Below are 17,500 nucleotides of genomic sequence, written 5' to 3'. Positions count from 1 at the left end.
ACCTTGCCCTGCTCTGCCCTATTGCATACACACAGCTGACTTTAACAAGTTTGCCTTGTGTTGTCTTCCTATATTCATACGGCTGTGTTGATCGGGCAGACTTACTTGACTCCGGCTGAGAAGCTGACCACGGGGAAGAAGAGGCCGTCAACGTTGAAGTTCTCGAACATGCCCTGCACGGGCTGGCCGTTGATGCGGAAGGAGATGCTGGGGGCGCCCAGGTCCAGGCAGCAGCTCACCACGTCATCAGAGGTCAGTACGTGCTGGTTCACCGAGGCCACTGCCCGTGGGATACGACCTGCAGGGGCAGGGCCATACACACAATCACACACATACACACACACACACACACATACATAATCACACAAATATGCATGAGGACACATTCATATTTAAGCAATAAGGTACGAGAGGCAGTACTGTATCGTCAATAATGTACTGTTCAAGGGTGTTGTTAGGCCTGACGCGTGGCGGATGTTCCTCAGTTTAAGCCTCAGGTCTGCAAAGCTACATTTTAAAATATTCACACTCGCCTCTTCCTGCCCCTGCTTTATTCTCTACATGAGACCAAAAACTCCAACCCAAAGAGAGGAATAACAAATTACATTCTTTCTACAGCCATTTCAAGTTTAATACATCTTCCTTGGCACCAACCAATATCCTCTGTCAGGAGGAGTGATATGAAGAATATCAAGCACTTAATGTCAGCTATCTAAACACACTGCATTTATAATAACTCACACAGCAAAACACTATGGATGAAATTATCTTTTTCCACAACACACTCTCTCATCGTTTATTTGTAGCTATTGCACAGCTCACGCGGAGGCAAAAACCCACCGGACCACAGGTGTAGCCCGTCAAAGCCGTAGGAGTAGAGGTCGTCTCCGATGCCATTGCCCCCCCAGCCCTCCCCGCCCCCAGGGTAAGGGGCGTAGCCTTTGGTGTTGGCCCAGCCCACCCTCAGGTGAGACGGCTCGCTGGTGACGAAGTGGTCCACCTGGTCGATCATCAGCTCGAAGTACCACTTCTTATACTGCGCCGAGCCCTCTCTCACGCCTAGGAAGATGTTGGGTCTCATGCTACCACAGAGAAATAGTATTCAGTCACGTTAGATACATTGTATCTGGCTATGGTCTGGATGGGGTCAAGGAATACAAAATGCAAAAGATGGAAATATGCTTTTAGAAAAATCACATAGTGGAGAAAATGGTTTGGGTGCAAATAAGTTTTCAATCATTGTTTGAGAAACTTTTCATGTTGACATCGATGCAATTAAATACTCTTTCGTATATCTTTTATGTTGACATACCATAGAAGTCTTATGGATGTATTTACCTGTGGACATCATTGACCAATCGGGTCTGGAGTAAAAGATCCCTTCTGGGGAGCAGGTGATCGCAGATAAGGTTCTGATTGGCTCTCACTGCCACGCCATTACAGACACACAGCGAACACAACACATCCAGGATCTACAGAAGTACACACAAACACACCAATCAGGGAAACACTTCAGTAAACACAAGAAATCCAGGTTCACACATACACATACACACACACACACACACACACACACACACACACACACACACACACACACACCAATCAGTCACTACTACTACTATCTAGTTTCCACTTCCCTAGTGTCTACTCGTCTGGTTGAGCCATTTAGCCATAAACTCATGACCGATCTCACTGCAGGATGATAACAGAGATTCTGCACCCTCTTGCCTGTCTGTTAATGGGTGGATAATTGCTAGCAGGGGCTCATCATGAGATGAGGAGCATGGCTGCTAATATCTTTTTGATGCATGAGAGACCATCTCCTCTTTTTTTTTCGTTTTCTTTTTTTCCAAAGCAGAGGTATTAAATTGCTAAGGGGCTTTAGCCAGAGGCAGCTGGCCAAAGCTCGACACTTTATTATAGGCCAATTCATAAACGCACTGGCCAAAAGATATACAGCCTGTTGATTTATATCGGGGAGATGTCAGGCCCAGTGTAGATTTCAGCTCAAAGCAAACACATTGATACATGATAAGTCAAAGTGTTTATAGTCAGCGGCTGGGAGCATGTCAGGAAGCCTGCATCATTGAAAAAGGCACGCTTTTCAACATCAGCACTGTCAGTAGGAAGTCAAGAAGAATCGATCTGAACAAAATATACAGTCTTTCTTATGCACACAATCATCACTAAGAGCCACAGCACCAAACTCTGCAATCTGATGTTATTCTAGTAATCTAGTTATTACTTTAGTTTTAAAAGGAAAAAATGACTTGACTTTGACTCGGCGACCATCAGACGGTCCCTCCCCGCTCTTCTCAATGCTAATATATTAGAGTGTGTTAGAGCCTGCTCTGTTTTAGCATTCACCCCCTCTCCTGCACAGCCTGCTTTGTGACTACCATCACCCTCCACCAACCTCCTCCCCTGACCTTCCCCCCTGGCCTGCCACCCTTTTTCTCTCTATCTCTGTGTTTGTCATTCAGAGGGTGCACCTCTGTGTGTGTGTGTGTGTGTGTGTGTGTGTGTGTGTGTGTGTGTGTGTGTGTGTGTGTGTGTGTGTGTGTGTGTGCGTGTGCGTGTGCATGTATTTGTATTCGTGTGTATGTAGTAGGGGGAGGTCGGGGGTCTTTTTGCGGGAGCATTTGTCTCACCTTGTGGTTGCGTCCGTGTTTGTATAGCAGAGAGATGATGGACTTGATGTGTCCTCTCTGGATGATGTTAAGAGCCTCTGGGCTCTCGATTAGGATGCAGTGCAGGACCTCCAGAATGCCTGAGCATGGAAATCATCAATTATGGTCCACAGGGGGAGAAGAGGAGGAGAGAGGCAGAGAAAAAAAGGAAATCATTTCGCAAGCATGCAGGATAGAACCATTTCAAAAAAGGACCTTTGCACCACTGAGGGCTGCTTTTTTGTTCTGGTTCTGTTTCACTGCTGGTTCTGGACAGGTAATACTACAGGTTCTTGTTCTGTATTATTGCTGGTTCTGGACAGGTAATACTACAGGTGCTCCATCACAGCTAAGGACGTAGAGGACGAAGAGGAACGATGCTACAGGATGTCAACAGGAAGTCTGGTGTTTGGGTTGGTTGTTGGTTTCGCTCTTTGGGCTCATGGTTAAAAAGAAAAAGCAAAATGAAGATAAATCAATGAAACATGTTGAGGTTGTGAAGCGGCATTACAATCCCCATCGTCCTTGTGCGCTGACTGTCACGGTCCAGCCCAGTTCCTCCCCCTTGTTTCTCCTGCTTGTTATTGTCCGTGTGCTGGGCTGTCTGTGTGAGAGAGCAGGTGTGTCCGCACCAAATGCTTTTGTTTACAGGTGGTGCCAACATCCCTGGCCACTTCCTCATTTCCCCATGTTTTCTCTGTGTGGCTGATAAGTTGAATCCTGTTGGGCTCATCTCTGCCAGCATTTAAGGTCTCCATGCCAAATTCTCCTTGCCAGATTGTCTCACCACAACTCAAGCCATGTCTGTCTCTAGAGGATTTTGCTGACTGCGCAACGACCCTATTGGGCTTAGTCTGTTTCTATCCAGACTCTTCAGTCTAAGTTTTTTAGTTTTGTTCCTGACATTTTTGTAGTAAGACTGATCAACAAGACTGACTCCTTCGTTGTTGATCTGCATTTCTTGTTGTATCGCTGCTGTCCATTAAAAAGCCGTCCTAAGGACGTACCTCTGGGACTGCGCCTGCACATGGGTCTGACCTCTGCTTGGGAACCCATGACACTGACCAGACCAGACTGGTCTGGGAAGCCATCCAAGTGCTGTCAGAAATAATGTCATCTAAAGACAAGCTGAAGAAGCTGCTCCTCCCTTTCAGTGGGGCACACAGTAGGGCAAAAAACAGGAGATGACCTTTATGTGTTACGTACGTACTTGTTTTTTTTTTTTTTTTAAAGACGCAGAGTAACTTTGGAAACTCATTTCATAGTCCTGTTTTCACTGTCAATACTATCAATTCATAACTGCACACTGACACACTCACACAGCTGTGTCCGGTATTGTTTTACACTAGTGTCACACTAATAATGTCAATGTGTATTTGTCTTAGTCAGTATATCTGGATATACAGTACATAACTGTGTCATCACACTGTGACCAGGCCTATGTGATATAGCATCTGTCCATGCTTATTTGTGTGAAGAAAACGGGATCTCCAGCCTACCTGACGATGACTCCAACCTCTCCAACTTGCTGACCAGCCAGTCCAGGTTGTGTGAGAACTGGGTGCAGTTGTTCCTGTTCCCCCGAATCAACGCAGCTATTCCCCCGAATCAATGCAGAAATGCATAGAGCATAGATAAACAGGAAGAGAAGATGGGGTCAGAAGGTTAATTAGAATATGGTTAGAAGTCGCACCAACAATCCACAATCCCCAACCCCCCCACACACCTCTATTTCAAACAAAGACTGTCAAAACTAAAATAAAAATGTCAGGACTGTCACCACTCCTATTGTTCTTGACATTTTTTCCACAGGTCTTAATTGCTTCACCAGGAGGGAGGGCAGAGCCTGAGACTGAGGGGACGGCAGCTGATGACTACTGTGGAAATCTTCAAATGTCAGCTGGCAAATTGCATCCCAAGGAGAGAAGAGTCTCCTTCAGCCGCCCCTCATGCATATTAATTACTGTAGACGTAGTAGTACACAGGGGCAGGTGTGCCTTCAGGGCCACCACGCACACACACACACACGTCCCTGCCACCAAAACACACACACATACGCCCCTGCCAAACTGACAGGGTCACCCCAGAGCTGGCAAACTGAAGACAAGGGATGCATTCCCAAATCACTGAAGAGGCATCTTATGATCAAGGCTTGTGCGTGTGTGTGTGTATGAGTGTGTGTGAGTGTGTGTGTGTGTGTGTGTGTGTGTGTGTGTGTGTGTGTGTGTGTGTATATGATATATGTGTATGTGCATGTTGACTTGTGCCTGACTGCCTGTTTGAAGATGTATGCATGTGCGTTTGTGTGTGTGTGTTTGGGTATGTGTGTCTGGGAGTAAAGGGGAAGGAGACTTCGTTGGACAGACAACGTGGTCTGCACACTAATGATTCCTTATGAGGAGTAATCGCTCTCTGTAAACATACTGTGAAGGACAGACACACACGCACACACAGAAACACACACACACACACACACACACACACACACACACTCACAGGACCCAATCTCCATTGAAGTAGAAGGATTCTGTAGAGAAGTAAAGTAGATTATCTCCGCCCCCCCCAAAGGGAATGGGGAGCAGGTAGGCAATCCTATTTCAAATGCAGCGGAGATGGCCTCTTTCTCCTAGGATTTTATTGAGGAATTGAGAGGAGAATTGGAAAGTGTGTGCCTGCACGTATGTGTGTGAGTTGGGATGTGTGTGCTTGTGTGGGCCATAACATTTGTGTATTTGTGAATGTGAGGATGAGTGTGTGTGTGTGTGTGTGTGTGTGTGTGTGTGTGTGTGTGTGTGTGTGGGTCTGTATAAATATGTGTGTGTGGGTGTGTATAAATGTGTGTGTGTGTGTGTGTGTATAAATATTTGTGTGTGTGTGTGTGTGTGTGTGTGTGTGTGTGTGTGTGTCCAACAGAGGTGATGTGAAGATCTGCAGGGCTCTGCAGACACTGATGAGAACGGATGGCATGCTCCTTGAGGGGGCCATCTGCTGGATCCAGCTCCAGACTCAGCCTGATGCTCACCACCTTTCCTCTAGAATGTTGCTTTGCTATATCACATTCATTTAGTGTGTGTGCAGATCAGCTACAGATTTCACATGGCAAAACAATAATAGGCCAATGTAAATTACTGTCATTAATTGACTAATTGTGTGCGTGTGCATGTCTGTGTGCCTGTGCCTGTGCCTGTGTGTGTGACTGTGTTCGCCTGTGTGTGTGCGTGTGTGTGTACTGTGTACAGGCATGCACTGTTTAAGTTTTCAATGTATCCTGTTCACACAGAGTGCAGTCCCAAGGCATGAATAGTAAATCAGGCCACCCATTCGACTGTGTGAAGTACTTGGTCACTTCATCATACGTGTCATGAACAGTGAGAAGAAAGTGAGAGAAAATCAGCATACAGAAGCTCCTGGAAGGCCCATCCCCCTGACACACACACACACACACACACACACACACACACACACACACACACACACATACCCACAAACACACACATACACCTTACAATCACACATACAAACACACACACACACATACACACATACACACATACAAACACACACACACCCACACATACATACACACACAAACCCACACCTCCCCCCTTCATTTTGACAACAGCTCCCGGCACCTCTGACAGAGGCGGGATGGACTCCCGACTCTGTGTCACTCCACCCCAGGGTGCCTGCCGGCTAGAACTGGCCCCATAAATGCCACCCCAGATAGGACTGACACTCCAGCAGAGTGGCACCCCACCCCATCCCATCCCTCCTCCCCCGTGGCCCTCAGCCCTGGACTCAAGAGAACTGGCTCCTATGACAACCTACTGCTCCTGCTGCTGATGCTGCTGTTGCTGGGAGCCAGGGTGGCAACACCAAATCACACCCCATTCCTGTGACTGATTACAGCGGCGACAGCTGGGCTTGTTTCATCGCTGGGCCTTTAACTCAGTGAGGGCTAGATGTTCACAGATTGTCTGAGGATTGCTAGCAGGTACTGAAATGGGCAATTTGAAGAAGTGTGCTTCAAGGCACTTAAGTGTGAGCCATTTTGCAAATGATCCTAGCGACACTGGGTGGGAGAATCAGCAGCAACCATCAACACCCCCGCAAAGCATGATGGGATTAACCAATACATCCACAATGGGAGACCTTCAGCCTTAATGATCTGCGTCTAGATACACCAGTCTGTTGGATCTGTAGGTGTGACCTCAGGCTGTGAATTCATATGCAGTCACTTGCCAAGTACACTTTAGCCTTGCAATAAGAGAAGACATTCAGGATCCCACATACCCAAGCTTACATATCCAATGCTCTGCTTTAAAGACCATTCTGAAAACACAACCCCTTAGCCCTTTCTATCATGTCACAATAGTATGCATAAATACCGTGCAGACAATTTACCCTGCAAATCAATAACAAAAACCGCGGGCCATTACATCAAAGCGGCCCATTACGTTTGTGCTTTGTGAGTGTGTGCATGCTTCTCTGTGTGTAGGTATTTTTATGTGTGTGTGCGGGTGCATGTGCATGTGCATGTGCATGTGCATGTGCATGCGTGTGAGTGTGTCTGTGTGTGTGTGTCTGTGTGTGCGTGCGTGCGTGTGTGTGTGTGTGCGTGTGTCTGATTGTGTCTCTGTGTGTGTGTTTGTGTGTGTGTGTGTGTGTGTGTGTGTGTACGTACGTGTGTCTGTGTGTGTGTATGTGTGTTACCTAGTAGCTCATAGAGCAGGTTGAGGATATCCTTCCAGGCCTCTCCAGCCTCCTCCCCTGCACACTCGCCAAAGTGGGCTGCACTGTTGTACACACTCAGCCGGTCGATGCAGTTAGACACCAGAGTCAGCATCCCCTGGGGCAGAGAGAAAGAGAGAGAGAGAGAGAGAGAGAAAAGGATGAAAGAGGTGAGAAGGACGAGAGCAGGAGGAGAGAGAAAAGAGATGGAGAAAAGGGTGAGAGAGGAGAGATGGTGGAGAGAAGGAAGAGAGAGAAAAGATAGTGAGGGAGAAAGGGATGAAAGAGGACAGATGTAAGAGAGCAGGAGGAAAGAGAAAAGAGAGGAAGAGAGAGAGAGAAAGGGATGAGGGCAGAGAGAAGGCAGAGAAGAAAAAGGAGTAAGGAGAAGAGTGCATGAAAGAGCGAGAAGGGAAAGTGAATGGAGAGTGCAGGCAGCCATAGAACGTTTGTTGACAACAAAGACACACACACACACACACAAAAACACACACACAAACACACTCACTTATTCAAACAATGACAACCATGATCAAATATGCTAATACCAATACTTGCTATGAAATTGAAAGTGAAAAAATGAAAGTGATTTATAGTCCTCCACTGAGCCATATGTCATCTGTCAACAGTAAAATACGGATCCTTTAACTGTAATGAATGGTTGAGACAGAAGGCGATCTGTGGCCAATCCTCTTGGACTGTGCTAATTAAACAGATCGTGAGGTTTGCTCTCCCAGGCTGAGGCACTGTGTGTGAGTGAAGCATTATTAAAAACATCCAGGGGCCAGGGCCAGGCTCTGGGGCCTCACACAAGTATGAGCGTTTTGTATAGATGGTAATGGGGCTGCAATTCAGCATTTTCCTGTCTTTTTTCTTGTTAATATTTTCATTCATTTTCTAGTCTAAGCCTTTTTTTATATACAGTAATATAATTCTTGTTAACGGTTTTTCAACAGAGTATCTAAATGTCTGCAAAACTCGCTGTAGTTGTACAGAGTTTTTCTGCAGGTGAACCTCAACAGATTAGTTCTACTGATATGGTGAATGTGTGAAGTGTTGAAGTGAAGTGGACATGGCATTGAGACAAGTGTGAAAATTAGGGTAAAAAAAGGATTTTACTCTCCCTGTCCCACAAAGCAGCAGTGGTACAGCAATACTTGGCAACCCTCCGCAATAATAAAATCCTTTTTTCAGCGCAGAGAAATTTTTATGTGGACTTGCATTACTGGCGCATTGATTTGCACTGCTGGTGAATGTGTGTGCATGCTGGTCAGCAGGAGGGTAGTTAAGGGGAGTGTGTGTGTGTGTGTGTGTGTGAGTGTGTGTGTGAGTGTGTGAGTGTGTGTGTGTGTGTGTGTGTGTGTGTGTGTGTGTGTGTGTGTGTGTGTGTGTGTGTGTGTGCGTGCTAGCGTGAGATCTCTGTCCAGGGTCTGTTGAGATTACAGTCACCGCGGAAACATCGGACAGCTTCGTAATTGATGAGTGCAATTTTGAGCCTGGAAGACTGATAAAAAAATGAATTAATAAATAAAAACTCTACTGCTTTTGTTGTCAATGCAGAAAGGTAATCCGCAGAACAAAAGAAAGTGCTGACTGTCCCAATTCTGCCCAGGATCTCCACATCCTGGTTTATGTTTTCACTGTGCCCTGTTGGGTTTTTGGTGGGATCCATGCTCCCTATTGTCTACTTCCTGTCATCACTTGACACTTCCTGGTTTCTGTGACGAGTAACCAAGCCTATCATTAGTTCTGTCACCTGCACACCTGCGACGACACCTGCGACACCTGCGATTAAGAGCCTTCTAGATGCTAAGGATTTGCCTCAATGCTCTTTTTTTAATTTATTATATGATTTAATTTTTAGCTGATTATATTGTATACTTCATTTCTGAGTTGTATATTGTGTTTTGTTCATTTATTTGCCCCAATGTTATTCACTCTCATGCTCTGTACTCTGTATCCTTAATCAGGGCATTGCTGTAAAAGAGCTCTGTGCTCAGTCAATTTCCCTGAATAAACAATGATTGACGATGATTCATCGCTGCATTATTTCACCATGAACCATCAACAGCAAGTCTCAAGCCATCTTGCTCTGTGTCTCTGCTCTGGCTTTGGACTCGGTTTGTTTTGCTGTCTGACTGTATCGGATCTTGAGTTTTGGAATATTTGGCTTTTGCCATTACTGTGTGACTCAGTCTGCCTGGTCTGTGAGTGTTGTTCTTATTCCGCTGATGTCCCCTGACCTGTCTGCTGTCATTGGATCCTGCCTGTCTCTGCGTTTCACTGCTTGGACTGTTCTGTTTGGACTATTCTTGCCTAGTGGCTTGCATCAGATCTATTTCCATTAAATCCAGATCCTATTCAAAACCCTGGTCTGCCCTGTCTTCCTACTTCTTCTACCTCTGACCTCACAAGCTGTGACAGCTGACAGGCCGAGAGCAATGATTTGTAATACAACATGGCACAAGGAAAAGGGAGGATAAACTGATTTTACCTCAAAAATACAGAGCTTGGCAAACCTGCCCGACTGCCCATGTGACGTGTGGAAATGACCACTTACTAAAATTGCCTCAATACAACTGGAATCCTGGCAGCCATACTAGTCTGTAGAATGTGCTCATCTGGGGGAGCGGTTCCCCCTGAGAGGAGCAGTTTCTGCTGGGCTCACCTCCTGTTTGAAGAGGTTCTGGCGGTTCTTCAGGGAACGCAGTTTGATCTGCTTCTCTTCATGTTCTAGCTCGGCGTCTGGAAGCTGAAAGTAGGTGATGAGGTCACTCAGCGTCTGGAGAACCTCCTCGATGGGCAGAGCCACGGGAACACGGTTCTTCCCCCCCAAACTGTCCAGGTCCCTGAGAAAATACATAGGAAAACCATTAAATTCTATACCACCCAGTTAATTTAAATTCCTTTCCATTCAGTTAATTTAGGCTTCATTTAATTCAGTGTAAGCCACCAACACATTCATGGTGTTGTATGGTTTCAGGTGGTGCAGATGAGCGAGTAGTTGAAAGGGGCGTGGCAGGTGCAGGTGTATAAGCACAATTTATATATTTAAAAAATGAACAGCACATTAGACTTTTCAGTGAAAAACAAATAGTGGGTACTGACTAGAGAACAATCATGAACACGTCTCAGTGAAAAGTATAAGGCACCTGCCCATTAAGCATTTACTTAATAGCTATAATTATGGGATGTAGTGTGTACAACATGCCATTCATGTGAGGTAATTACAGTGTGTGTGCAGTAACATGGAGACCTAGTCAACTCAAGCCCTGTTTTTCTGTATAAAGAAAAAGAGAGGAGGAAAAAAATCATGAGTGCTTGACGTGACCCTGGATGGAGACAGTAATGACAACTAGCCAAGCGTGGAGTGACGTGATATGAGGCAACAGTGATGATTAACCTGCGCAGCTGCAGCACAGGAACTGGAGTGAGCCTGTGTGTGTGTGTGTGTGTGTGTGTGTGTGTGTGTGTGTGTGTGTGTGTGCACAACTTGGTGTGTCTTGTGTGTGCATCTATGTATCTAGGTGCATTTGTGTGTGTGTGTGTGTGTGTGTGCGCATCTAGCACATCAGAGTTTGGGGGTGTGCGTATGTTTATGAGCATGTGAGTATGTTGGGAGCTTCTCTTTGTGTATGTATGTGTATGTGTGTGTGCAAATAGACAAGTGTGTGTGTCTTTGTGCACACACTTATCCGACTCAGAGTAAGTGAACGAGCACAGTTTTGCCTGCATCCACTTATGTGCTCCACAACGCATTTGTTTATGATTGGTCTTGTTTACGATTGCTTGTTTACGATTGCTCTTGCGTGTCATGTGCTGTGTTGCTTGCTCTCCGCCTTAGCCATGAGTAACCGTGTGGAACAGGCGAGTGCGGGCCCAGCAGGCTATAAAACACATACTCCTGCACCTCCTCCTCCACCTCCTCCTGGGAAGCTCTCCCAGGTCACTGTGACTCCACCGCACAGCTCGTTGGAGGCGATCGATCAATAACTCAATGATCTTCATTTAAAGTCACGCTGTTTAAGCAGATAAATAACATCAGGGGCGGACTGTGAAAGGCAAGTGCTGCTTGGTTTGATGATATAAAGGTTCTGGATATAAGAATTTTGTGATTCATATCAAAAAAGCCAACAAAAAGTTCCCCAGATGAGGGAGTTTGACCTTTACTTTTCTTTTCAACTCCCTGACTCTACCCTCAGGCAAAGTTAAAGAATATGAATCTCTTTCTCCAGTTTATACATCCTTCAGCTTATCCTCGCCGGAGGGTCCAATAAGTTTCACAGAACCCTACATATACTTCTGTCTATCTCAAACAACCAGACTACCAGAAATACATGTAACTGAATGAGACAACTAAGCTCCATTTTTAGCTCGATATCTTTATTTATCCTAGGACAAAATAGAGAATCTGTAATAGTACACTTGTTAAAGTCTAAGTAATTACACTACTATGACAATACTCCTTATTTATGGTTAGCACAACCACATACATATACGTCTACTTTTATCCTGTTGTATCTGGCCGGAGCAGTTACCTGATTCTATGGACACTGTAGTCGGAATTAGTCATTGTGTTGAACTCTGGGCTACAGTCACTTGATAATACCCAGTGCATGATTACCCGTTATTGCACTCAACATTGTAAGATTAGGTTTCTGGCACACACGAGTAAAGATACAGATAATGAATGTTTTAGACTGAGTTTAATGGTAAACTTAGCGTATTAATAAAACAGAGCAGCATTGGGTTAATACCCTGTATTAAGCCAATGAAAATCACACTTTTTTTTATGCAATCATTTCTTTCAACCTTGATTTTATGGGCTGTGTGGTCTAGTCTGAAATTAATTTCTTCAGCCCATCCAGATTTAAACATTTAACAAATGATTTTGCTACATATTCTACAACATGAAAGGATTTGTAGACTGAATTATGTTCGACTTCATATCTATTATTTAAGGCTTGTCCAAATGTTTTGTTTTGACATAGCAGCAAAACCAGAAGTTATGGTTATGCGGCGGGTGTAGCTTCCCAAGATGACTTTGCATACCGTAAACTTGTCTACGGCTGACTCAGACTCAGCGACACTACCTGCTCCTACTGGAGTTGAAAAGGAACAGATGTGAAACCAAAGTGCAGCAGGTTTTGAAGTTGCTGCCTAGCACAGCTGAAGAAGAACTAGAATGCAGTAACAGCTGTAGTTCTCCCTACTACAGGTAAAGTGAAACATCACTTGCTCCCACCCCACTCAAACAAAGAAGATCGAAAGTGTAGTGGCTCCTGTAGTTCCCTCTATCTGCAGCAAAGTGCAGTAGGTGCTGTAGTTGCTCCTATCTGATGAACAGGAACTGAAATGCAGTTGCTGCTGCGTCTTACCCGGCCACAGATAAGGTTGAACTACTGTAGAGAGCAACAGCTGCTGTAGCTGCTGTGGTCGCCCCTACCTGATGAAGTGACTGAAGAGTCTGGTGGTGTTGCGGATGATGCGAGCAGCACGGGACTCCTCATGCTGACAGCGCTGTAGGGTCAGACCATCATCCATGTGACCCTCTGAGTGAAGACAAGCCTGAGATAGAGAGAGGGAGAGAGAGAGAGAGAGAGAGAGGGAGAGAGAGAGAGAGAGGAAGAAGAGAGAGACAGAGGGATATTGAATGAGAGACACATTGCGTGGGTGAGAGAAAGAGAAAAATAAAGCAAGAGAGAAAGCGAGAGATAAAAAAAGATAGAGCGGGTGGGAGGTTAAGAGGGAAAAAAAGACTAACACGTTTTTGCATAAGTTATGAATAAATGTTCCCTAACATGAGGATGCAACAAGAACCACATTTCTTCTTGCGCGTTCAACCAAAATTACTCAACCATACACAAAATACTTCTTGGCACCTAACTTGATTTTCTATACACAGTGGCTGCAAGGTGTTTACAAATGTGGTTTGAAGTTTGTTTCTAAACCATTTAAATACTTCCAAAGAAAGACAGAGGGCCAGAAAAAATGGAGCTTCATTATCCTGACAAACAGTCAACACTGAACAGCTTCTTGATCGTCTCATTTATGGATGTCATGGATCGACAGTGACAGGAGAGAGTGGGTACAATCATTACCCGTCTCTTGAGAGGTCCTAAACGGGCGGATTTTGCGTCAGGCGCCTGATAGGACAGCCACAGTCCTGTGGCCACATGCATGACGAAGCAGATGGAGTCTCCATACTTGATCTCTCCCACCCCCATTCCCTCGACGTCTCTCTTTGGGCTTGATTCCAGTTTTTCCTGAATGGGAGCAATCACATACAGACACACACACACACACAACCATGTGCATGCACGCACATACACACACCACACATACAACGGCACACACACACACAAAGGAAGATGTGTCATCCTATGTATCCATGGGATATCATTCATTGTCTCAATGGCCTCCAGAAAATCCCCTCCGTCTTATTCAGATCACATCTTTAATTATGCTGGGCGACAGGTGCTCCGGGACATTGATCTAAGACGGCACTCTTAGAAACATGCTGACAGATCAAGACCGCTCTGGTCAAGGACTGCAGGAATGATGACCTCATTCTTCCCAAAATGACTCATAATTACCAACACTCTGCTAACAGAGGGAGACATAGAAAAGGGGCAGGGAGGGAGAGAAAGAGGGAAGACAACAAAGGACAGAGAAAGAGAAAGAGAGATGGAATGCAAGGGAGAAGGAGGTAAAGAGAAAGGGAGAGAGAGAGAGAGAGAGAAAGATAAGAGGACAAAAGAGAGAGAAAGAGAGGTGGTGAAAAGAGAGAGAAAGAGAGAGAGAGTTGACAGAACACATCACTAAGCAACTCTGACAATAATGAATGCCTCCCAGCCAGCACAATGAATCCCTATTTGCAGCCTACACTTGTTTTCCCATTTCTTGCTCAAAACGCTTCTGAAACACACCACTGATATAATAATTGGATGACAAATTACAGCAATACCACGGCCGCTTTTTTATTTAATAGACCTAGGGTGTGAAAAGGTCAGTGGCTTTGCATGGGCCTGAGCCCTGCTTAAAGAGGCCATTACAAGACACTGAGATCTTCAGACAGAGAACTGAAGTGTCCAATTCAATTAACCTCCAATGGGAACCCCCATCTTCATCAGGGCACAAATGACCCCCTCTTATGTCCAAGGACTGGTTACACAGGCATTATCAAGCTCTTGGTGGCCTTTAGAATGGTCGGCCTTCTTCAGTCGTCTTGCTAAATCCTTGCCTAGAAGTTTGGTCAAGTGTCATCATTGATGTACGTGACCTCGCTTAGACAGTCAGAGCGAATTTCACTCGGGGCTGTTCTGTGCAGGGTTAGAAATGCAGTGATGTGCATGGTGATTAATTATGGATGGAGAATAGCAGAGTGTCACCTCTTGAACAGGAAGTTCTATTGAATAGCCAGGGGCAGATTTTTGCACTGTGAGCCTTCTGGTTCTTACAGTGACTTGTGAAAGAAAAAAAGTGAAATAAAAACAATTGTTTTATGCAACTCTAGCTTTCACATCTAGTCATCAGTGACACATGACTATACATGACCTACATGTGTTTAACATATTTGAAAGATCTAACTTGATTGACAGGAAGCCAGAAGTGGGAAAAGGCATCCCCTCTCTGTCACCAATCAGCTCGGGATTATCCAAAGCTTGCCAACTAACCTCTGGCTAGTTTTTGTTTGTTGTCTCATCAAGGATGGTACCAGAAAGAGAGCCGTCATGCTTTTGTCAAGGTACGCTTATAAATAGAGCACTAATAGATGTTAGCATAACCACTTAGAATTGTTATCTGACCTTAGAGACTCTGAAGCAGAAGGCGGTAGAAGCCGTGTCGGATCTCTCCCGATCTTGGATAACCAGCCCTTGGTCCTCCGTCAGCGCCAGGTAGTGCCCTGTGGTCAGGTGACGCAGGCGGAAGGGCTGCCCCCAACGAATGTGGCTCCCGCTCCAACTGCACTCATAATAAGCAGACACATTTTGTCAGTTAGCTTGGCAGACCCTAAAAAAGCTAATAGTTTCAGTGCCCTTATAATGCCTAGCTTTTATTTGTACATGAACTGCCCAGATAGCTGTACTATATGATGAGCAACACATTACACTGACCTGTGCAGAAGCAATATAAAAACTGCACATTAAAAAATGCACTCTTAGCTAATTTAATGGTTGTGCTAATGGTTTCACATTAATTACTACTGGGTTCTCTGATAAATGCAAAATAAAGCTAACTAGCAATGCAAACATCACAGTCTCTCTAAACATCACAGTCTCTCTCTGGCAAAACAGATGCTTAAGTAAAAGCTTAACTGTCCAAGCTCTCAACCGACTTTAAGCTCCCTTAGACTTGACTAGATTGCAAGATCACCAGAATTGCTGAATTGAAAGAACTTTTTGTGCCTGAGAAGGTACAGAGAGGGAATCTAAGATGGTAAAAGAAGAGAAAAGCTCACCTGATCTTTAGAGGTTCCAGTCTCCATAGTGATCTGGCCTTTGCACCGGCTTTCCCCGTCTCGTAGTTGACTATCCTGTAGGGAGTCATGGGAACAAAAACTGTTTAAAAAGTAGGAATTTCCTCCTTGACATATAGCTTAGTGTTGTACTTCATCTGAATTCAGATTCTCCTCTGAAAGTCTGAGAAAGTCTTTCTTCCCCTGTCATTGTTTAATACCATGTAAGGAACTTAATAGGACAGAATTATGGGATGCTTTTAGGGATAGAGAAATATTGAAAAGGTTAAGAAATTAAATTTGACCTCTGGTACATTGACATTGAAACTTGTCTTAATACCAATTCAGAATATCTTTCATTCAAGTAATCAAAAAATTGTAATCAGTAACGATTGTAATGAGTTGCAGTATATCAAAAACTTCTGATAAGTTTCCAAGGTCTTATTATGTTTACATGGCTCTGAAGTTTATATGGGTTGTTGTTGTCGGAGCGGCGCTAAAGTTAGCTCAGAGGATTTATTGAGGAGTACATTTACCAACCTAACACCCGGGAGCTGATATCGCACAGAGGACAGACACCGTCTTTCACCGATGTGGGTGAGTGGGTCGCAAGATAAAAGAAATCTTTCACAGCGCCGCTTGCCAGGTCAGGAAGTGTTTGATGAGGTGAGAGGGTGGTGGTAGGGCGGGGGGGAGGGAATGGGAAACTGAAAATTTAGGTTGGGATAGAGAGAGGGGAAGTGGGTGTGTGTGTGTGTGTGTGTGTGTGTATGTGTGTGTGTGTGTGTGTGTGGGAGGGGGGGGGGGGTGGTGGTTGTGGGCAGGGGCCTTTCAAGATTGTACCCTCTATTAAATTTCAAGGACGGGGCTCAAAGCAATGCCGAAGCTGACAACCAATATTTAATCTGTCGCCCGTTTCGCCACCAAACGCTGGCGACGCTAAAAATAGCAGTTGTGACTGATAGGGAGATGAAGGGATCCATCAAAGTGCCACTTGCCGCCGAGGCTGCACCTCCCTGCGTCCGGTTCTACCATTACCGGTCGCTTCAACCCATTTCAGCAGCGCTGTGCCACTTGTCTTCTGGTCTGTGCCAGCGTGCTCTGCCCTGCTGCTCGCCAGCTGGTCTATAGATAGCAGGTAGGGCCGTTCCTTTTGTCTCCCCTACATTCACCACAGAGGATGTAAGAACACTGCACTGTCAGTGGCTGTCCATACAGGGAAGGGAGACACTACCGTGCAGAGGGTTTTTGTGAATGTTTGTGTGTCTGGGTGAGACATACAAAAAAAGGAAAAAATGTCTGCTTAAAGTTAGTTTTTGTCACGATTAAATATGGAGTTGCTTGGGGAAGTACCATCTTAGTTTCCTCCACTGTTTTCACTGCCACATCCTGTATCCCATATTTGTGTGTGTGTTTGAGTGTTTGTGTGTGTGTGTGTGTGTGTGTGTGTGTGTTGAGGGTAAAGATCACCACACCTCTGCTGCTCCTCACTCTGGTCCGAGGCTGGGATGGTGAGGACCTCATCGTGCCCATGGAACAGACGCATCACATGACCTCCTAGCAGATAGCCTACCGGAAACAGAACAGAAGCCCTCAGCCAGTGCCATCAACAAAACAACAATGATTATATGTGTGGGTT

At 45.2% G+C, this 17,500-nt stretch overlaps 1 protein-coding gene across 1 annotated transcript in view; it reads right to left on the bottom strand.

Moving 5' to 3' along the window:
* The window catches only part of LOC308374408 (ryanodine receptor 3), a gene marked incomplete at both ends in the record, with an annotated part of 180,276 nt that overhangs the window by 101,715 nt on the left and 61,061 nt on the right, over positions 1–17,500 (bottom strand). The window contains 12 exons of the mRNA XM_080850185.1: positions 106–298; positions 841–1,082; positions 1,339–1,472; positions 2,655–2,773; positions 4,172–4,267; positions 7,386–7,521; positions 10,072–10,240; positions 12,850–12,971; positions 13,505–13,669; positions 15,212–15,368; positions 15,865–15,934; positions 17,332–17,430. Coding sequence (XP_080706311.1) covers positions 106–298; positions 841–1,082; positions 1,339–1,472; positions 2,655–2,773; positions 4,172–4,267; positions 7,386–7,521; positions 10,072–10,240; positions 12,850–12,971; positions 13,505–13,669; positions 15,212–15,368; positions 15,865–15,934; positions 17,332–17,430 — 1,702 coding nt within the window. The remainder of the gene's footprint in view (positions 1–105; positions 299–840; positions 1,083–1,338; positions 1,473–2,654; positions 2,774–4,171; positions 4,268–7,385; positions 7,522–10,071; positions 10,241–12,849; positions 12,972–13,504; positions 13,670–15,211; positions 15,369–15,864; positions 15,935–17,331; positions 17,431–17,500) is intronic.

This window comes from Sprattus sprattus (genome assembly GCF_963457725.1).
Source record: "Sprattus sprattus genome assembly, chromosome: 13".
Taxonomy (NCBI): domain Eukaryota; kingdom Metazoa; phylum Chordata; class Actinopteri; order Clupeiformes; family Clupeidae; genus Sprattus; species Sprattus sprattus.
Note: the sequence above shows the minus strand (reverse complement) of the source record. Positions and strands in the feature narration are given on the sequence as shown.